This window comes from Macrosteles quadrilineatus, unplaced genomic scaffold (assembly GCF_028750875.1).
Source record: "Macrosteles quadrilineatus isolate MER2022 unplaced genomic scaffold, UCM_ALF_1.0 Scaffold_5__1_contigs__length_97177068, whole genome shotgun sequence".
Taxonomy (NCBI): domain Eukaryota; kingdom Metazoa; phylum Arthropoda; class Insecta; order Hemiptera; family Cicadellidae; genus Macrosteles; species Macrosteles quadrilineatus.
The window spans coordinates 24,252,717-24,275,438 of NW_026542598.1; the positions used below are offsets into that span (position 1 = coordinate 24,252,717).

At 34.6% G+C, this 22,722-nt stretch overlaps 1 protein-coding gene across 2 annotated transcripts in view; it reads left to right on the plus strand.

Annotated features, from left to right (window-relative positions):
- Nucleotides 1–22,048, plus strand: part of LOC128995304 (protein nervous wreck-like) — a 79,318-nt gene extending 57,270 nt beyond the window's left edge. The window contains exons 17-24 of one of the 2 annotated variants that reach the window (XM_054420279.1): nucleotides 10,138–10,303; nucleotides 11,304–11,539; nucleotides 14,018–14,144; nucleotides 16,460–16,570; nucleotides 17,865–17,896; nucleotides 18,651–18,803; nucleotides 19,584–19,746; nucleotides 20,907–22,048. In XM_054420279.1, coding sequence (XP_054276254.1) covers nucleotides 10,138–10,303; nucleotides 11,304–11,539; nucleotides 14,018–14,144; nucleotides 16,460–16,570; nucleotides 17,865–17,896; nucleotides 18,651–18,803; nucleotides 19,584–19,746; nucleotides 20,907–21,055 — 1,137 coding nt within the window. In that variant the 3' untranslated portion in view covers nucleotides 21,056–22,048. Of the gene's footprint in view, nucleotides 1–10,137; nucleotides 10,304–11,303; nucleotides 11,540–14,017; nucleotides 14,145–16,459; nucleotides 16,571–17,864; nucleotides 17,897–18,650; nucleotides 18,804–19,583; nucleotides 19,753–20,906 lie in introns of both variants that reach the window. The other variant, XM_054420278.1, reaches the window with a different exon arrangement.
- The last annotated feature ends 674 nt before the right edge of the window (nucleotides 22,049–22,722 follow it).

Genomic DNA, 22,722 nt, shown 5'->3' on the forward strand with positions numbered 1-22,722 from the left:
GAGAGCAGAGTAATGAAAGATGAAGACAGTTGGTCCATGCTTGTGAAGAAGAAGAAAAACACATGGAGTAAAAGGACAGACCCTGCTCAGTTGAAGAATAGGGAGTCAGGGATGCTGATTGCAATGGCTAGCCATTGGGCGATGGGATCGCCAACCCCTACGCCGAAAACCCTATAAACAGTTGCGTTTTGGTTTTATTCAAAAGGGAGGGAGTGGAGGGCCAAAAACAGCCATTACTAGAAGTGTCAGCATTTATTGCCTTTGGTTTGTTGTGTAAGTCTGTAGATCAAGTTGACTCAGATGTCGAGTGGGTGACTAAGTACCCTAATGTTTTCAACGGTTTGGGAGTTGTAAAAGGTAATAAATACACCATTTAATCATCTGATGATGCCAAACAGTTTGCAGTATCTAGCCCTCGTCGGGTAGCTCTACTCTTAAAGGCTAAACTGGACAATATGATTAAGACCGGTATTATTGTTCCTGTCACAGAAATAATTGACTTGGTAGTAGCACCCAAAAAGGATGGTTCTATTTGACTTTGAGTTGATTACACAGAGTTAATAACAGCTGCGGAGCATTTCCAAAGAAAGATTATCAAGGCTATCGAGGGGTTGAAAGGGTGTTGTCAATTACCTTATAAACTACTTGATATGCTACTAAGAATATGCAAGACAAAGGCATTACTTAGAACAAGAATAAACAATTATGTGTTTAAAGTGAAGTCATTGAATTTATTAGGTCATAGGTTTGAGAATGGTCAAATAATACCCCCGCCGCAGCAAACCTGCCGACTAAGCGTATTTCCATTTGTCTGAATTGATTTTCAGTTAAATATATTTTAATAACATTAGGTTTAACGAGTACCTAGGTTTGCTGCTACAAGGAAACTAATAAAGTGTGTTTTTGAGTAAAATATTGATAGCTTAGTAAAAAATAAATAAATTTGCCAAGTTTGATCAAAATATATCCATAAACAAGCAAACTACAACATTTTACAATATTCTCCATAAGAATAACATGGGAATTTTAAATTTACAATTTTTTTTATTTTCTTTGTTACTAATAATTGAACAAAAATACTTTTATATACTAAATTATTTGTATTTTTAAGCTCTTTAAAGAGGTCTAAAGAGAAATTGGGAAATTTTGTGTTTTGAGGGTCAAAAATGAAAAAAACCAATTTTTACCCCATAAAACCCCCCGTAAAGCCCCATTCCCATGGTCCGATCGTGCTGGTTCGCGAACTCATTCAAGTTTATCCCGCTTTACAGCTCTAAACCAAATTTCACCAAAATCAGCCAAAAATTACTCAAGTTATCACGTTCACGGACGTATATATATATAATGAAGAAAGCATATTAACTCAGTACCCTGAAATTATTTTTTATTTTTAAAACTCTACATGTTTCGACCTTTAGGCCATTTACAAGAGTAACATTTAACCTCACTTCAAACACAAACAAATTAATTAACAAATAAACATCATGTGATGATCTTTACATATGATTTTCTTTTTTCTTAAAATGTATAGTAAAATAATCTTAATAATAATAATGTATAATAAACTCCATCACAATTAAACTAAAGAAAAATAAAGCAATTCTTACTAAAGCTGATAAAAGCAACACAACAGTAGTTATTAATAAAAATGATTACGATAATAAAGTCAAAGATTTCATAAGTTCTAATGATTTTGAAATATTAAATTTAGATCCAACAACTGAATTTACTAAAACCACAAACGAAGCTATTAATAAATGTAAAAGCATCCCAAAAGTTATAAAGAATCAAATAAAAATGATAAAACCACAGTCACCAACATTACGTGGTCAACCAAAAATACATAAAGAAGAAATCCCCATAAGACCAATTATTAACTTCATGAGTGCACCTACGTATAAATTATGTGGATACTTACAATGCAAAATAAAACGAAACATCATTAATGAACACAATTATAGCGTAATAAATACTCTTGATTTGATAAACAAAATAAAAGACAAAGACATTCTTCAAAATTCATTATTTTTATCTTTCGATGTAAAGAACATGTATACCAACATTCCTATTTTACCAACTATTAAGATTCTTAAAGAAACATTAACCCAAAGCAAAACCTTGTCAAAAAATGAAATAGAAGATATAGTAAAACTTACAAAAATTGCAACGAGTCAAAATTACTTCAAATTTGATTCATCATACTACATACAAAAAGAAGGACTTGCCATGGGATCTCCACTTTCAGGACTGTTGGCAGACATTTATATGCATAATATGGAATCCAAGAAAATTATTAATGAAATTAATCCATTCTACAATAAAATAAAATATTGGTTCAGATATGTCGATGACATAATATGTCTATTTGAAGGTACGGAAGAAGAATCAAAAAGACTTTTAAACTATATCAACTCCTTATCAAACACGATACAATTCTCTCAAGAGATACAAGAGAACAAAATAAATTTCCTAGACGTGACGATTTCAAAGCAAAATAGATCTCATAACTTTGAAATTTATAGAAAACCAACTACAAGTGACTGTATAATACCAGCAGACTCAAATCACCCGTGGGAACAAAAGATGTCTACATTCCACGCATTAACAAATAGGTTGATCAATATCCCGATGAACAAAACTAATTTCATAAAAGAAAAGAATCTAATTAAATACTTGGCATTTAAAAATGGATACAACCCTAGAATGATAGAAAATATGATTAAGAAAAAAACAAATGAAAAAGAAGAACAAAATTGTAACAGAAAAACAAAAGAATGATTTTATTTGTGTTCCATATAATAGTAAATTCAATAGGGCAATCAGGAAAACATTCAAAAATTCTAAATTAAATGTAAGTTACCGAACCAAAAACAACGCATTAGAAGTAATTAATAAAAGAGCCACAAAAGATAACAACCAAGTTGTAACATCAAAATATGAAAACTCCGGTATTTATAAAATTAAATGTTCAGATTGTGAAAAGTATTACATTGGACAGACAGGATGGTCGTTCAATTGTAGATATAAAGAACATGTACAAGCCTTTAAATCAAAGAATGTGACTAGTATGAAAAGTAATGTAGCAGAACACATGCTTAATGAGAATCATAAATTCACTAAAATAGAAACAGATATGACAGTTTTAGACTATGGATCAAAAGGAAATAAATTAGATACAAAAGAAGAATATCATATATACTGCAGCTACAAGAATGATCCAACAAATATAATCAATACAATGCAAGTTAAGAAACAAAATCCTATATATGAAAAAATTTTAAAATTAAAGAATATTTAACACAAACATCAAGAGGAGGATAAATTAAACAACCATAATAAAATTTAATATATAAATATGACAAAATTCCATGACCAAAGATTATTTTACTATACATTTTAAGAAAAAAGAAAATCATATGTAAAGATCATCACATGATGTTTATTTGTTAATTAATTTGTTTGTGTTTGAAGTGAGGTTAAATGTTACTCTTGTAAATGGCCTAAAGGTCGAAACATGTAGAGTTTTAAAAATAAAAATAATTTCAGGGTACTGAGTTAATATGCTTTCTTCATTATTTATAATAGTAGCCCTTTATCTAAACAATTGTATATATATATATGTCTATATATATATACATATATAAAAATTTGAACGAATGGTGTTTTTGGCCTCTGGGGACATCAAAATGAAAAAGTAAATCGGTCCCGGGTCTAGGTCTTACCGTGCCACCTAGGGTAATAGCTACTTCCCTATAGGGAAATTCGCTAAAACCTAATCCACATGAGGTTTCTGCGATTAAAGCTGAGCAACCTCCAAGGAATGTGAAGGAGTTGCAGTCTTTTCTTGGTATGGTAAACTACCTCATGAAATTAATTCCTCATTTCATTTGTTGAATCATGTAGTTCCACTTATAATTATATACTTAATACAAATTATGAATAGATTTGGACTGATCAACATCAGATGTAATTCGAGAACATCAAGTGTCGCTTTTCACATTTGACCCAGAGCTGCCTATAAGAATTTGTGTAGATTCATTAGGCCTTGGGATTGGTGGAGTATTGGATCAGTGGCTCAACAGAATTTGGCAGCCAGTTAGATTCATCTCTCAAAGTCTCAGTGAAGTTGAATGGAGATATGATCAAATAGAAAAGGAGGCTTTGTCATAAACATGGGCTTGCAAATATCTTTCTCAATTTGTGTTAGGGTCTTTTAGACTTGATTACTGATCACTTACCGCTTCAAAATTCTTGGTGATTATAAGCCCATCACAGTCGTTCTGCCCATCTTGATATGTTTCGAATGAGGCTGCTATCTTCCAGCTTTGGTATCCATTACACAAAAGGCAAAGACTTCTTTATTCCTGATATTTTATCAATGAACCCGATGGCTCTGAGGAATGAATACAATTCACTACTGTAGTTATATCTTAAACGAAATAGAAATTCATGTTCATCAAGTAATGTCATCCATTCCCGTTAAAATAATGTTTTGTAAAATACTGGGGAAATTTAAATTATTTCTCTACCGGTACCTATGTGTTAATTTACTAATGCAAACAAATATTAATTTCCTCTTAGCGTAACTTGTCACTTGTAGTATTTAAATATTTGTTTTGCCCTTTATCATTAAATTCTACGTAAAAAACACGATTCCTTATCCTCCATAAAAACCTAATACGAGTAAGTGTTTTAAATCACAATCTTTCCCTTACTAGTGCACACATTTATCATTGAACCAACACAGTTTAGCCAAATAATCCAGCCAACTTCCTGAAAAATACTTACCTTAATAGTGCTGATTATGCATGTTTGACCTTTTAAATATAAATTTGAACATTTACACACCTCATGGAATGCTCCAGATATCCTTTTCTCAGTTTCTTGACTTCAGACTTGTCACACCACTGTCATGACGATCATCTTCTAATGTCGTCCTCTTCTAACATCTCTTCTTCCAGTGTCTTGACTCTTCAAATGTAGATCCAGATGACCTAGAACCACCCCCCCCCCCCCTGCTATTCCCACTATTCCCAGAGAAATAAACAGGATTATTTCTTCAAACAGAATCAAGTCATTAGATCATCCATCCCTACGATGCCCCCCTCTAGCCTACTTCCCCATAACCCCAGACCCTGACTAGCCTACCAATATACTTCTCACTCCCTAACTCAAAAATGAACCCTCCCCCCTTAAACCCCCCAATAACCTACTTTTTTTAAGTTCCCTCGTCCCTGTCTAGCCTACTTTATCCCCCTCCCTGTCTGAAATGGATGATCCAAGGACCTGTTATTAAAATATTTTAGTAACAATTTTCTTTTCCATATGTCTTAAACCCATAAAATCTTTTTCATGATAACATCATATTTCTTTAAAATCTTTTGCCTTTGTATATACACAGGTCATTAGAACTTCCGACTTTCGATGCCCCCCTCTAGCCTACTTCACCCCATAACCCCAGGCCCTGACTAGCCTACCAAGATACATCCCACGTCCCTAAGTAAAATGTTGACCCTCCCCCCTTTACAACCCCCTCTAACCTACTTTTTTTATTCCCTCTCCCTGGTTAGCCTAGCAAGTTCCCCTCCCTGTCGTAGTCGGAAGTACAAATGACCTGTTCAATAACTATGAAACGATAACATAAAAATCTTTCTGGTCCGTTTTTGTTTTCAACGAATTCCCTAGCTATCAAACCCACCCCCTTACTCTCACACACACACAAACAACCATACATCTTCTTTTTTGATCCAAGCAAACTTCATCTTCTTTTCATGGAATCCGGAACATCTGAACATCAATATTATGGTCAGTAAGTTTCAAGATGTGTATAAAATTAACTAAAATTGCCACTAATATAAGGTTGTAATAAGACAGAGATAGAAAATTAATTCATTAAATTAGTTTTTGATTCGTGCATTTTTTTAAATTTACAAATTTGCAATATTATTTTGTCAATTGCAATAGTGTTTTAACCAAAGTTTCAACTTGATCCCTTTATGTTAACAACAGGTTGAGATAATGTTTTGAGGCAAGTAGTTGAGTAGGCCTATTGTTGCAATGGAGAGTACATTTTTACTATGTACTTAGATATGATTTGTTCTTTGAGTCTGGAATACTTTTGTTATGGGGAGAACACTATCATCGCAAGGGATCTGAAATCTCCATCAGTCAATCACTCAATATAGTTATTTATAATGGTTCCTAGACAAACATTTGTATGCCTCCTGTACAGTACTCGTGTTATCTTAAAGGAATACACTAGTTAATGTCAATAATATTAAATTAAAATTCAAAATGATAATAACTACTTACATGCAACATCCATTGAGCTTAGAGACTTCTGAACTCTTGAAGTTGACTGGATTTTGGCGGAATTCTCATGCTTAGAATTTAAACTGTGTTGGTTCAAGGCTTAAATGTAGAATTACTTTTTATCATACAACCTTAATCATGGGAAATGAAATAAGACTTTTTTATACTCACAATACTTGTGCTATATTAATGTTTTCAGATATGTATTTAGATTAATGTAGCGACAATTTTGATATGTTCTTTAAACTGTTGGGCTACTACTATGATTTTATCAAAACTACATGATGAAAATGAGATTACACACTGTTGACGTTACTCACCATCTGACGATTTTCACAGCGCTGTCTTAGTTATTATCCATTGAAGAGACTACTTACAGCTGTCAGGCATCTTTCATTTAATTTCAGAATCCTTTAAACCTGTTTCCCTGGAAACAAATATGTACCAAATTTGTTAATAGTAGTCTTATGTTATAAATTATTTCTATCTCATTAGCTTTTGCAGGCGATACAAATCACAAACACTATACATAAATACATAAATTGCGTTTTGGCTTTATTGAGACAGAATTTTTAACAATTATCATATAATCTGTTATTTTTCACCTGTTTTTTTCCCTGCGTAAAAACGTAAACCTAGCATTGAGAGTAACACGGTTGATATTGGAGCGAGGCTCTCCACAGAAAAGTAAGAAACAGACGATACACTTCATGATACACTTAAGTGGTGGCTAGCTCTAGAGCAATGTCCCGACTGCCTCGATTGCCCTCATTTACTGCAATGCTCACGGTGGAGGAAGACCCTGTGCCCTGTAGGATTGGAATTTTCACACAGTGCTTGCCGTTTGGGCTCTTCCTTGCTTGTCACATGTATATTTCCGCCCCAACATACCAGAGCCCAAAGTGCACAGTTGTCCCATAAGCATGTTTCCTCTGTACCTTACTTCTCTCTGGGCTCTCCGTCTAGCCTCACATTCCTTACATTACGAACTTCTGCACCCCTTCCTACCACTTCCATATACAAATATTTGTGGAACGGATGTAACTTGTAACATACACTTATTCAAAATAGCCGGGGAGCGAGCTGATCTAGAGCGTGGGACTTTAGCCTGTCCCGGGTTCAAATCCCACCAAATCACCAATGGATTTTATCTAAGAGACAAACCAACCACTAGGTCTAGCCTGAAGTAATGTTAAAAATAATACCGGGGTCTTGCCTAGCGTCCTAGAACAAACAAAAATTGCCAGAGTTTCATGACCATAGGTATAGGTATGAAAACGGTTTCTTTATAAGTTGTAAGTATACCTTATTAGATATGATCTCACAGTGCTATTAATGAGGTTTAACATTTAACTAAATGTTACCCGGTCTACTGAAACTCATGAAGAGATACCTGTCAGTGGTAAAGCTCGGAGGAAGATGGTCGTCCAGTCGTCTACTCGGACTTTTACGGGATCAGTCGATTCTTAGTGATTTGCAACGCAGATCAGTTATTCCACTAATTGTTCCTCATCCTTTTTAGTGTGCTAACCGTACTGTATTTCTATTGATATTAATTTTTACTTTTGGTTACAAGAAATGAAAAAATTATTAAGATTCCATCCAGACCGCAATTTTTTCAGGTTTTAAAATCATTGAAATGAAAACCATGGCAACTTATTTAAACCAAAATACTAAGGGATTTGCTTTAGCAATTTCCAAAATGAAAGAATTTGTTTAATGTGTTTTATACCAGCATTTTGCATAATCATTCTTCAGGCTCAGCGCCTAGATTATCAATCTCTAATGATAATTTGCACCTTTAGCATAATCTGATCCAACGGGATGCTGGAAGGGACAAGCTAGAAGAAACAATGAAGCTAAATCAATTTTCATTTAGTTTCAGGAAAAACCACGCTTGAGTTATTCAATCATTAATTGAATTAGGAATTCCCTAAATGTAAACCCTTTTTATCTTCATAATTCATAACAAACCGTTAATGTCCACACAATTTGTTTTGGATCTAAAATAATAAAAAAGGAAGATAAAATCGCATATACCTGAAAAGGATCGGCCGATCGCAAACTTTAGTTGTCAATTTCTTGACTTCATTCAATAAGCAAAGCAATATCCAATACCTTAACAAAAGTTATTGAGATATTCACTTATAGTTAATTTTGAACAAGCTAAAGTGTTATATTTCTTGCCACCATAACTTGAGGCAGCCCAAACTGACCTGCAGGGCCATTACCAGCTGGACCCGCACAATCCTATTAGCGACGCCTTCGTGAACGCCCTAGTTCAATATTAACTTTAAAATTATAATCTGATATATTCTCTATCTGCTAAAGCTTTGATTTCCTAGGCACGGAGAGCGGACTCCTCTTGTCTTAGGTAATTTAATGTTACTGCTTTCCCAGAAGCGGAGCGGAACACCATGTTAATTGCTTTTCCGCTCTCCGCGCTCCTCTTCTGCGTCTTGGAAAAGCCGGCTTAAAGGCAGTTTTCAATTTCAAATATAGGAATCTTCATGAAAATATCCCTATATCACAACTTTTATTAGTTACCTACTTTATACTATTTTACTATTTTAAGTTAGGAATATTGATCCTCGTATACCTAATATTCAGTTTGGTAAAAAAAATACCTAACTCCGCAAAAGTATTACCTTTACAGTAAATCTTAACAGTTTACAAATATCGAAGGGTTTACAAAAATTATTTACCATTTACCAAACGAGTTACATTTAAGACTTTGGGAAAATAACAAGTTCAAGAGTACTTACGGTCTGACGACTTCCTGGACATAGTGTTGTCTTAGTTTATGGCTCAGGGAAGGCTGCTTATGCCTTTACAAATATTTTTCTTAAATTTCAGTTCCTTTGTTTTCTTGGAAACAAATACGTTGAAAGATAGTAAATGTGTAAAGGCCTACACAGGTTTCTCAGACCTCTCTTGTGGATTTTGATATTTGTACCTACACATATAAAAATTAAGAAGGGGTTTAAATACTTGAAAACATGTAAACCTACGTTTATACAAACGAGTTTGTGGAGTGTTTTATGTGGTAAAAATTGATTTTCCCCATTTTTGACCCTAAAAAAAAACAAAATTTCATAATTCCTCTCCAAACCATTTTGTAGAGCTTAAAAAAAGAAATAATTTTGTATATTAAAGCGTTGTTGTATGCCCAACGGTTACGGATATAATTACGAAAATTGTAAACTTAAAAATTCCCATGTTATCTTAAGGAGAATAAATAAACTGTTGTAGTTTGCTTGTTATTTTTATTGATATATTAACCAAATTTGGAAATTCAGTTTATTTCATACTAAGCTATCGACATTGCAATAAAACAAACACACCTCAATATCTTCCCTGTAGCAGCAAACCTAAATACTAACTAAATTAATGGTTTTTTAAATAGGAAATAAATCTGACAATTTCTAGGGAATATTTGAGTAGAAATCCAGCCAGGTAAATGGAAATTCGCTTAGTCTGCAGGTTTGCTGCGGCGGGGGTATTTTACCATTTTGATGGAAAATGTCCGCAATAAACTTTTGGACCACTTAAGTGTACCATTGAAGATAATCCTCTGTTTCATACTTCTCTGTGATTTAGTTAACTCTAACTCTTTATATCAAGGTCCTCGACATAAATAAGGGTTCAATGTAATATCCAATTTTTTATAGCATGAAATATTTTTGTATGTGAGTGCCATTGTTCCAGGTACTTTTTGCGACAAGTAGCCTATTTAATTTTATTGAAAGGATACAATTTGATTTTATATTCTATAACCATTTTTCAGCATATTGAAGTAATGTTTGATTTTTCTGTCCCGACCAGACGGCAACCAACGGAAGTGCTCTGCAGAGCGGTGGCTCCACATATCAGCTGACCAGTCAGATTTCATTCTCCTCTGTGGACTACACGGTTGATGAAGTGGAAGAGCCAAGCGAACAAAGCATTCAGCAAGACACTGTACGAGAAGTTCACAAACCTACACACATCGGTATGTACATTGTTGGTTATTCTCTTAGTGGTGTCCCTAGAAAAAGCTAAGTTATTCTCTTTCAAGAGATAAGAGTAGTAGTAATCTAAACTAAAGTTCAAATTATGAGTAACACCAGGTTTTGCTTAGCTGACATACCCTTGTTAGACAATCAAAAGCCTGAAAATAATCGTGTTATTTACTTTTTACTCCCCCATTGGCTGTAAAAGAATCTTTTTCCCCGAGTAGATAGCTGCTATTTATATGATAAAATAGCACAACCAAATCCAGGATTAAGTTTGTTTTTGTAATGTTGTTTGGAAAAGGAGTTGAAGACTACTGTAGCTATACACTTTGTAAAAGAATATTTTTCGAAAAATACTAGTGCAGTGTGTGGTTTTGGTTTTACTATTTTCACTGTAGATCAAACCAATTGTTGATTTTACCTATTGGATGGTAGAGTAGACATCCCATCTATATGGACCAGTCATCAATTTCTTCTTAAAAATGAACGTAGTTTTGTGATTCAGTCACAAAATGCGCTAGTGTTTAAAATCCTATTTTCTACCTTACATTTTGTTGGTGACATAGTTGATAGGTCATAATAGTTATTATATCTCCTAAAAAGCTGTTCCATCAGTTTGACCCGGTAAAAAGTTCATGAATCTGACAGGATCCAGTAATTTCCATAAGCACAATCTGTCGGTCGCTCACATCAACTACGACGATTTTGATTAAAAAAACTGGAGACAACTTCAACATGGGGATGGAATGTCCAGTTGTATCAATAGTCAAAGCTGAAACTTAATTATTGTCTCTCAATTGGAGTATAGAGAGGCATTTGATCAACTGCTATTGGGTTTCAATTCCGGTGAGTACCATAAGTTCTATAAATCAAATCTTAAGTAGTCATTCTGCTAAAAAACAATAATTGTAAACTTTTTACATAATTAAGGCTTTAACTAACTAGAAGACAAATAGTTTAGTTTTGTTGGTCTCACCAAATTATTCTTTTTTTTAGATATCACTGGAGGCAAAGACCAGAGGACATGGGCAATAGCTCTGTACGATTACGAAGCTACATGTGAAGATGAGATCACATTCAACGAAGGAGAGGTTCTGGAAATTTTACGCAAGATTGTGCATGACAATGTTGACGACGGATGGTGGGAGGGGAAGATTGGAGACCAAGTTGGACTTTTCCCTTCTCTCGTCGTAGAGGAGTGTAGAGAGAACGGGGAACCACTTACGCCTGAGGTAAGACTGTTGGAGGCATCTTGATGGTTAGTGATGGAAAGAAAATCTATTGTTTACAATCTTAATGCCATTTGTCAAACTTGAAAAAAGAGTAGTTACGGTACCAACAATGACAAGTTAAATTTTGACGTACGATGATTAATCATTGATAAAGAAAACACCTCAATATAATATTCTTATTTGTTTGCTAAAAGACTGTTTCCTGATATACGTAAATAAACAGTCACATGTTTTTCAATTGTTTTGGTTAAAAACAAATAATAGTTTAGTATGTTGTTTTGTTGAATACAATAAAGAAGATGCCTAGTTTTTGTTAAAATTTATTTTGTTATTTCTAATGTTTGGTATTAATCGTCCGTGATATCAAAGGAATTGAATCACGTACAGTATAGTGGCGATAACAATTGGCGACCGTGACAGGACTTTAAGAAGAAATGACAAAATTAGGAGAACCACCAGCAGACCTGGTGAGTATGTTACTAGTAAAGATTTCGGCACAGTTAGATACTCGATCAAAACAATTGGATACTCATTTGGCAGGCATCAAAAATGTAATTTCATCCTCCATTAAAAAGATTTCGGAAAACCAAAACCAATCAAAATTAGAAACTAAACTTATTACTAACACCTATGAAACAGACAAATCGGACATCGAAATTAAATACAATGAAATCAAATTCAACAACCGGGAAAATATCTTGGAGTTAGCCGAGGACTCATCGGCCATCCCGGGATATAGACAAGAGATCCTGCGGCCAACAGAGAGGGTCGAGGACTCAACGGTCATCACAAAAGGTGCAGAAGAGATCTTGCGACGGACAGTGTCGGTCGAGGACTCATCAGCCATCTTGGGAGATAGACAAGAGATCCTGCGGCCAACAGAGAGGGTCGAGGACTCAACGGTCATCACAGGAGGTGTAGAAGAGATCTTGCGACGGACAGTGATGGTCGAGGACTCATCAGCCATCTTGGGAGATAGACAAGAGATCCGGCGGCCAACAGAGAAGGTCGAGGACTCAACGGTCATCACAGGAGGTGTAGAAGAGATCTTGCGACGGACAGTGATGGTCGAGGACTCATCAGCCATCTTGGGAGATAGACAAGAGATCCTGCGGCCAACAGTGATGGTCGAGGACTCATCAGCCATCTCAGGAGACGAGGATGGGATCCTGCATCGGACCGATTCTCCTGTGGTCACGTCAACCGCAACGGACACAGAGATACTACCTGCGTTCAATGTTACGTTGTGTGAATATTTTGTGGTGGAACACAAGCTAGGGAAGAGAGTGTACCTCTTGAGGTCTGATCCACCAATTAAGGTTAATGTTAAGGTTTTAATGTCGGAGTTAAAAATACTCCCGCAAACTCTCCATGAAGTAACTCAAGCCGAAGATGATGTGCAAGAAGCAGAAGACCATAACGATGCCTCACCTGGGTATAACTTAAGGTCTGGAAAGAGGAAGATTTGAAATATATATTGAGGGTTTTGGGGGGGATGATTGACGTACGATGATTAATCATTGATAAAGAAAACACCTCAATATAATATTCTTATTTGTTTGCTAAAAGACTGTTTCCTGATATACGTAAATAAACAGTCACATGTTTTTCAATTGTTTTGGTTAAAAACAAATAATAGTTTAGTATGTTGTTTTGTTGAATACAATAAAGAAGATGCCTAGTTTTTGTTAAAATTTATTTTGTTATTTCTAATGTTTGGTATTAATCGTCCGTGATATCAAAGGAATTGAATCACGTACAGTATAGTGGCGATAACAATTTGACTAGCCGAGTATTGACGTAATTGATTTAAGATCTTCAATATGGGTGTGTTGCTTGACTAGTGGTTAGTCTCGGACTTTGTAGCAAGAGTGTCCATTCCTGACACATCCACACAAGTTAACGTTTGTGATTCTTTTATACTTAAATCCACGGACTAAGACAGTAAAAAAGTGTCCAAAAGTGAAGTACTAAGATACTTTTAGGAAAAAACTTAGGTTTTTACGGATCCATATTCCACAATAACTAGCCTTTATTAAAGAAAAATATTAGCCTAGTAGAGGTGTTTATCTGGACCCAGTAGAACATTGCGGTTATTTGAAAATTCATTTCATTTGATTATAAGTGGGGTTTCTCAGGCTAGTGAAAATTTTAATAGCCATAATCTTTTGACTAGGTTGAGTTGAGATAAAGCCTTCTGGTTTTTGCTGACATTCTTCTTCAAAAAAGTTCATTAAACAAGTTGTCACTCGAAGGGGCTTTACACTTAACATTTTTGTTGAACCAAAATACCCCATTTTGAAACATAAAATTGTAAAAGTTGCACTTTTTTACCAAATAAAGGTGTTCAGAGTTTATTTTTTTGTGTGTAATCCATTAAAAGGTTAAGGGAGGGTACCCACACATTTGTCTAACCCTAGGTTTCTATGTAGTCAAAAATCAATTATGACATCGACATGTATGTTATTGTTGTTGCAGGGGGATGACACCCCTCCAGGCTCTGCGCCACCTGTGTTCACACCACCTGATATTCCACCCTTCATGCTGGCGCCTCAGTCTGTCATAGTCACACAGCCCACACCATGTGGAGACCAGCCTTCACTGGGTTAGTGTTAGTTAACATAGAATATATTAAGTTAGGTCTTTTTTTAGAACATGAACTGAACTGAAAGCCTGAAAAAAGATAATTTATATCACAAAAGGTTTTATAAAACTTAAGGTATGTCATAAACAACACAGGGGACCAAGGTTTAATGATTTTAGTATAGCAGGCTCACCTGAATGAGATAGAGTCCACTCTAGCACAAACAAGACCTAATCCCAAACCTTTGCCTTTCTTCCAGCCTAGCCTAATCCATCATCCAACTTGGTCAACCGATAGGCTTAAACACATCTCCATTTTCAAATCAAACTTTTACTTGATTGAGAATGCTGTCAGTGGCAATAGAATATTCTAATTTTTGTGTTTTGTTTCCCGTTTTTGGGCTTTTTGTACAGTACCAAAGTGGAATATTTCCAACTTAAGTAAGCCTTCTAGTCTGATTAAAATAATTTTGTTACCTAACAATGTACATGTTCTCTCACTGATTTGAGAAAGCAAAGTGGTCAATTTGCAATTCAGTGAGACAATGTTACTCACTCCAGATTTGCAACGTGAAGGCACGAAATAGTGAGCGTGTAACATGGAGACAAGGTCGTATGCGCGCGAAATTCGTTTGGCAGAACTGGCTGTAAATCAGCTGGTCAGCTGTTGTACTGTTGTATCATTAAATGTCATATTAAAAGTTCACTTTGTGTAAAAATATGTCACTTTTCTCTACCAATTTTTTTGTTTTATGGTAACTGTAGGAAAAATATAATGTGCAACTCGAGTGCAAAGTGCAATTGCCTCACTCGAGAAACCATTCCTCACTCGCCTACTGCTCGTGAGTAAGTATTTCTCTCGAGTGAGGCAATTGCACTTTGCACTCGAGTTGCACATTATATTTTTCCTACAGTTACCATAATACAAATAAATTGGTAAAGAAACGTAACCTATTTTAACACAGAAGTGAACTTTTAATATGACATTTAATCTGATGAATCTGAATGAAAGATAAATCTCTTCTGATGGAATTCCAAAAAAACTACCAGAAATCAGACTCGTTAACAAAATTAGATTTGAATCTTTCTCTAAATTCAGTAAGCTCAGTTAAATTCTTAGGCATCACAGTGGATCAAAAATTGACTTGGCAAAATCATATTGGTGAAGTTGTAAAAAAATTAAATAAAGCTCATTTTATGTTCATTATTTTATCTAAATCTGTTGACATATCCACTCTCATGATGGTTTATTACGGTTATGTCTATCACTTGTTTAATTATGGTGTGATCTTCTGGGGAAATTCAGATAGGAGAAAAAAAGTTTTTAAAATGCAGAAGAGAATTATCCGTATTATTTTTGGACTTAAAGGAAAAAAATCCTGTAAGATTATTTTTAAAAATCACAAAATTCTTACTTTTCCTAGTATATACATATATAATTTAATTTTGTATATAAGACAAAATTTATCAAATTTTCCAAATAACTTTGATTTTCACAACTATAACACAAGACAAAAGAATAGCCTTACATACCCTAGACATAACACCTCCACCATTGAACATTCTCCATATTACTCTGGCATAAAATTGTATAATAGCCTGCCTAGCACCATAAAGGGTTTGACAGATTTTAAAAGATTTAAAACCAGTTTGTTCAAATTGTTGTCAGATAAATGCTGCTACAAGATTGGGGACTTTTTCAATTAGATATTAGTATGTCAAATCAATAGTTAGTTGTAATGGTTGAACAGTAAGTAGTTGTAGGGGAGAAAGTGTATACATATAGATTATAGCTCTTAATTAATTAGTGTAGTAAATTTGCCAAATGTATAGTTATGTTTATTCTTGACTTGACACAATTCATGTATAGAAATGTACTGTTTGAATAAAGGATTTTTTGATTTGATTTGATGACAAATACAACAGTACAACAGCTGACCATTTACAGCCACTGATGAGCGAATTGGCCACTTTGCTTTCTCAAATCAGTGAGAGAACATGTACATTGTTAGGTAACTGTAGGAAAATAACTATTCTTCAAATTTGATAGCTGTGAGAAATATTACTGTATCATAATACTGTGAGAAAGATTTTTGTTTTAAAACAACATTCTGTTGAGCCATATAAATTAAAACATTTTCTAACCTCTTAATATGATGTTATCCCATGTTGTGTGTTTGCCCATGTGGGGCAGGCTTGCTGCCAGAAAAGTAATTTTCTACTATTTTACAATCCAACTCCTATCATATAACATGGCAAACATTTTTTTAACTCAAATAACCTCCTTTCATATTAATGTGTGTTATCAGTCAGTATAAGTTCTGTTATCATTTACAGGAGAATCTTCGGACAAAAAATCTTCTCAATCATTCTCAATGGCGATGACCAGGAATCAGCAGGACCAGTATGAGTCACAGTTTGATGGCGATATCCAGATTGAAGTTACAGGTAATTATTTCACTTTCACCTTAAAAAAAACTGTTTAACAACACAAAAACAATCACACAATATAGTTGTAAAACGAACATTTCTGAAACGGTAGCTGATGAATTTCAATTCTTTGAACTCCTAGGATTATTCAGTGGTTTTCTTATGCTTATTAATACAGGGTCTCCATAACAGAATGTCGGGATTTTGAACGGCCAATGCTTGGGGATTATTTAAGATAATTAAACAATTTGAGCGTCAAATTGAATGTAAAAGAACAATGTTTTTCCCATACTTTGATAAAATTCAAAAAACATTTAATGAAACTCAGATTGTCATCAATCTCATATGAGCGTAACACTGGCAGAGTATGTACGTACACTTAGGGCAATCAGTGGGTGAGATCTGATGTCTTAACTGAATTTTGTAGGCACAAAGTTTCAATATTTTATGAATGACTTTGTGGAGTGTCGATTTAGGTATGTTTAAATGAAGACTTTGTCAGGCAATTGATTTTTTTGGGTTCTGATGCAAGATTATCAGATTTCTTTGACTTTGCCATCACTTGTTTTTGGCTGGACAGGTGAATGTCCTTTTAAAACACTTCCTGTGCAACAAGACTGATTAAACCAGGGTGGAATAGTTTTGCGCATGCCAAGGTCAACGCTTCCTCCCTTGTTACATCAAAACTTAAGTTATTTCAACTCAAAATTGACGTTTAAATAATTTAGTTATCTTGAACACTACCCAAGCAATAACTGTTTAAAATCCCAGCATTCTTTTTCGGATACCTTGTATAACCCATTTCCCTAATATTATGAACAAAGAGACTGAAGTGGTTTTTTAAAGAAAGTTTAAAGTGGAAACACTCAGTTAAGATTAGCAGAACGTAGCAAAATTCCTGATTTAGGAGCAACCCACTAACTAAGAATCTATACCTTAACTTCTACCAGAGCTGTCTACCGTTTATTTTAGGGGATCCTCTCCCTCGAAGCTCTACCTTATATATAGGGGAACTCCTCTTGAGTTGTATACGAGACTTAAAACCACCCATCCAATCAGTGTTTCACTAAATTCACCCATTAAACAAAATAAACCTGTCACCAACAATTTTGCAGATATGTTTTTCTTTTTTATCACTTTGTGAAAGAGCTTGAGTGGTGGTGTTGAAGGTCAGTTACTGTTTTTTGAGTGAAAACTGTCAAACTACCACTTTCATTGATTTATATCATCTATATCAATAATTAAATAATAAATATGTAGGAACAAAGAAAATCAAAACTACAAGTTTTTTTCACATGTTTGCATTTCATAGTGGACGAGGAGGAATCAGAAAGCACAGCCAAGGTAATCACTTGAAAATCACACAGTTATATTAATTTTTATTCGTTGGATTAATAATTAATTAGGCCTACATTTGTTAAGTTTTCCATTTTTATTAGCTAGTAAAACTCTACATAGAAATTTTTATTTCATATTAGAGGTATTTTCAAAGAAATTGCATCAATAAAGCACGATATTTTATCATAAGATTTGATATTTCACTAATCAAACATGAAATAAGATAAAGCAGCAATGATGATAATCTAGAAAGGAACTGTAATGATGTTTACGCTGTCCAACAGCTTTCTATGATTTTGTAGGGAATTAAAATAAAACTAATTAGTAATTTACAACTAGATTTTCTTTTAATTGAAGCTAGTAAAAATTATTCTTTTGAATTTCAATACAATTAATTAACGATCACAGTTCATCTTATTACTATTTAAACCTGATTCACCACAGAAAAGAGTCCAAGGCAGTGTTGATATAGCCTGTTGCTGGCCAGTTTACATTGCCAGCTATGTAATTATTCTACTACTTCCATCTGAAGAACATATATATCTCCATTTGTAAGAGTGAAATGTAAAATTAATTGTGGTATGATCTTTTTGTATCCTATCAGCTGCCTGGAACTATGTTCTTGTGTGTGTTAGTTGTATATCAATTCCTTCTCCTTGAATGTATTGGTAAGCAAAGCACTCCTTCCTAAAAAATTAACTATACTTAAGATGTTTTGTTGAAGTGAATAGAGTTTGTTGACCTTCCTGCTGCCTGTCAGGTGATAGTGGTTGAGCCGGGTGGGGGAGGTCGCCCACCCCCGCCTGCAGCAGCACCTGCGTCTGCGGGGCTCGGGGTGGCTCAGATAGTCATCACTGCCGCTACTCCTATGATGGAAGAGCCTGAGAAACCATTTCCACCCCTGCCAGAAGAGGTATTTATGTTCACACGACCGAAACAAAAATGTTGTTTACCGGGTCGTGAGAATCTAATTTTATCCTACTTTGATCCTACAATGAAAAATCCCGTTTTTTGTTCCCACGCTAGTGCCATTTTAATTTAAGTAAAAGTTAGTTAAAGTGTTTTTAAGAGCGATCCAAACTAATTGCCGGGTTATTGAACCTGTCCCTCCCACATTGGTTTTATTCCGCATTTATTTCCTCATTCTATGTTAAATGATCATTTTGGTGTATCATGAGTACTAAATAGCTCTTTTAACCTTGCTGTAATACTGTGCTGGAATAGTTTTATCAATTGTGGTTGGTTTTTATTTAGAAAGTAGTTTAAAAAACTAAAAAAAGTAAATTGCATTAGGGTTAGGACCAATAATCCTGTTTCATCCGCATTCTCTTTTAATCTCGCTCATAGTGTGAAATTCCGCATATAAAAACACTGTAGCAGAGTTTTCTAAGCTTTTTACAAATATTATTTTGTTATTTATTAAATTTATCAAAACTTTAACCGTCTTTAGTTTTAGACTACTGGTGTCTGTGGTGGTCTAAAGACAGTGAAGCTCCACCAGTGGTGACCGCAGTGATTTGATAGTAGATAACAAGTTGGTCTGGAACCAATCAATCGATTGATCAATCTTCACATATACATTGCTGAGTAAAGTTTTGGTTGAATTAAGCAATTCAAGTATCTCAGTGACAAGACAAACACTTCAACAAAGTAAGTTGATCCTCAATAACTATGATTTTATTTCTTGGCTTAGGTTCAAGAACCAGAGGAACCTGAGAAGACCGCAGAAGAGGTTCCACCGGAATATTCAACGGCTTGTGAAGTAAAAGAAGTGAAAGAGAAGCTGCCACCAGTAGTGCCTGAAGATCCAGACGACGACCAACCTACAGACTCAGCCCCCTTCCCCATCAGCAGCAGTACAGGTTCCTTTTTAATCTCTATTTTAAGGAAAAAAAAACTATTTCCTCTTGAAATTCCTATTTGAATTATTTTACAACGGATGCTGAATTTAAAAAACAAAAATATGTTGTGGTAGTGTTTGTACGTCTTTTGGCCATTCAAAACACTTAGAGTAACCTTAATTTAACTACTTTATCCAACTTTCTTTACTTAAGTTTAATAAACTTAGAAAATTTCAACACCCTTTGCTGCTTGCATTCCATCATTGATAGTAAAGTTCCAAAATATTTGTTTGAGAATTTTATCTTAAAACCATGTGTGATAGATGCATTACTAGTAAAGGTATCTTTCTTCTATTTACACCCCCACTGCACAACAGTTTTTAAATACACAGTTCTTTCCTAATATATCTGGAATTATGTAGAACGTAAAGTTCTCTTCCAAATCATTTAGATATGAATGAGTATCTAGTGAAGGATTGTTGACAGCTTGTGTGCATGGTTTTTATTAGGATTAGCCTCAGTTATTTAATTTTAACATTAGATTAAATATTTCCTCATGCATGGTGTACTCAGTTACTGATGTAACTGAGTTACTTGGTAGTGAGTTACTTCGGTACTTGATTTTGCCAACAAAGCCTCTCCAGTAAGTTCGGTCTGCACCATCCTCAATACAATAAGCCCCAACTTCATTTGTGTAGTCGTAATTATTACAGTGTGGAAACGCTTACCGGTACCATCGTCTCAGAAAATCACAGCTTGCCTTTCTCTGTCTTCCATCCATTCCTTCTCTGCTCTTAATTTTCCTATGTCTCCTCTTGGCACCTGGTCCTGCCACCTTAGCCGACGTCGTCCTAATGGTTGTCTTCCCCGAGGAAGATTTCAAACACCATTTTTAGCATTGAATCTTATTCTCTTCTCTTCCAGCCCATATCAGTCTCCTACTTTCTATCGGGGCTATAATGTCTCGGTTTCTGTATATATTTTCCTTAGTTATTTATTTGTCCTTATTCTCCAGTCACCATTTTATTTTCTTGGTCTTCAAAAGACAATTATTTTCTTTTCTCGGTTCTTTGTCAGATTCTCTTCTTCCCTTGAAATCAAAGTGCATCCTGCGTAATCTTTGGCTTTTAATCGCTCCCATAGCCTATACTAATCCCACTGTAACGGTTTGACAGGCAGTGAAGAAGACACTTACACGGGGCCTAGTACGGCTGACAACTCCCAGAGTCACTCGCACCCCGCCGCAGCCCCACCAGTGATACCAGACGAGCTGGAACCACATCAGCTGGCCCGGCTACAGGATCTCAAGGAGTCTGACGCATAATTCCAACGTCAATAATCCTGCACATACTTTCCACATTTCAGTTCAGTTTTTGTTGTCATTGATCATAAAGAGTCAGGTAAATGGGAGTTTACAAGCTAAAAGTCAGCATCCACTCGTTTGGTAGCTGCATTGAAAAAGCTTTGAAAAAAGTTGACTCTATTAATGACGTTACAAGCTTCTCAATTGCATTTGCGCAAACCCGATTGTAAACTAAGTGTACTCACCGTTACTTGTGAATAAGAGACAAGTTGGTCCTGATGATGTTAGAGGAATTGGTTATTGGCAGGGGTTGTAATTTGTCTTCTAAAGCAAGTTATTAAAAAACATAAGATAGAAAACGGAAAGAGTGGGTGTAACTGTGGGTAGGGCGTTGCGGTGTATGGCGCATCAAATACATTATCAAAAGACCTGAATGTTTCTATTTGGCTACTAAGCGAGTGGAAAGTTTCATGTGTACTCAACAGCTAGCACACTCGCCAACTCGCTGGTTTCTTACTCACTGACCTCTAGCTTGTAAACATTCTCCGAACTTGAACCTTAATATTTACATCTGGGTAGATAGTGGTTACAGAGCTTGCCTTTTAATAAAATATTGTAAGTTTGAGAGAAAAGATTAGGTACCTATTTTGTTGGTTCAAAGTTGGATCTGGATTACGCGTAAATTCATTAAAGAATCAGCTGGTTTTAGTCTGCAACAAAGATACAACAATAAACTTTTTACAATTGTAGTTTATTCTAATTTGTGTTAAAATATACCTTAGCGGCTTTTCCATCTTAAAAAAAAAACAAGCAATAAATTTGATTTTGAGTAACAGTCTACTCATAAAAAGTTCCAGTATACTATATAGTAAAAAAAAAAATCATCCTTTGTCAAATAATTTTACAAATTTATGTTTTGAAAGATGCTTTTGCAATGTGAGATCCAAGTACCCAAGTAAGGCATATTTTAAGCCAAATATGATTAAGAATATTAATTTTTAAACTATGAATGTGAGTTAAGAGATGATGTAATTGTACTTGTAAAGGTAAGAAATATATTGAATTGAAAAAATTACACTTTAAAAGCTAAATTTTAACCATACAATTATTTTGTTACTACTGTGATTTTTACAAGTTCATCCCCAATTAATTAAATATGTGCTGATTTCCACTGTCATCTGCAATGTCATATTAACATTGTTAAAAGCAAAGGGAATATCCTTTTTTAGTTTGTCGATAAAGCTAGTAGGTTTTTGTATGTCAGTGTGGTTTTAACGCGTTGTATGTTGACCAGCAGAATTAGGTTGTTTGAATATACTATGTTAGTGATGTTTAAATATCGTAATTGTTATGTGAATATTTCTCATCTGTTGTATACTAAATCAGACAATTTGTTGAAATAGTTTAACTTAATACAATATGAGACTTTAAGTTCCGAATCAATCTCTGTTATTTGTTTTGATCGTTTATAGTAATTATACGTTTGGGTAAATATTCCTGTTTTAACATCACAACGTAACATCTACAGTAAAATTTTACTAGTAACTTTGATTTTTTACATTGAGGTTTGTTTTCTCCCGGGAAGTAAAACACTTCAACCTATTCCGTGCATTCAGTATATTTAAAGGACTAATTTCCATACTATAATGAATATAAGTTTTTCTTTATTTTATAATCAGAATAGAATC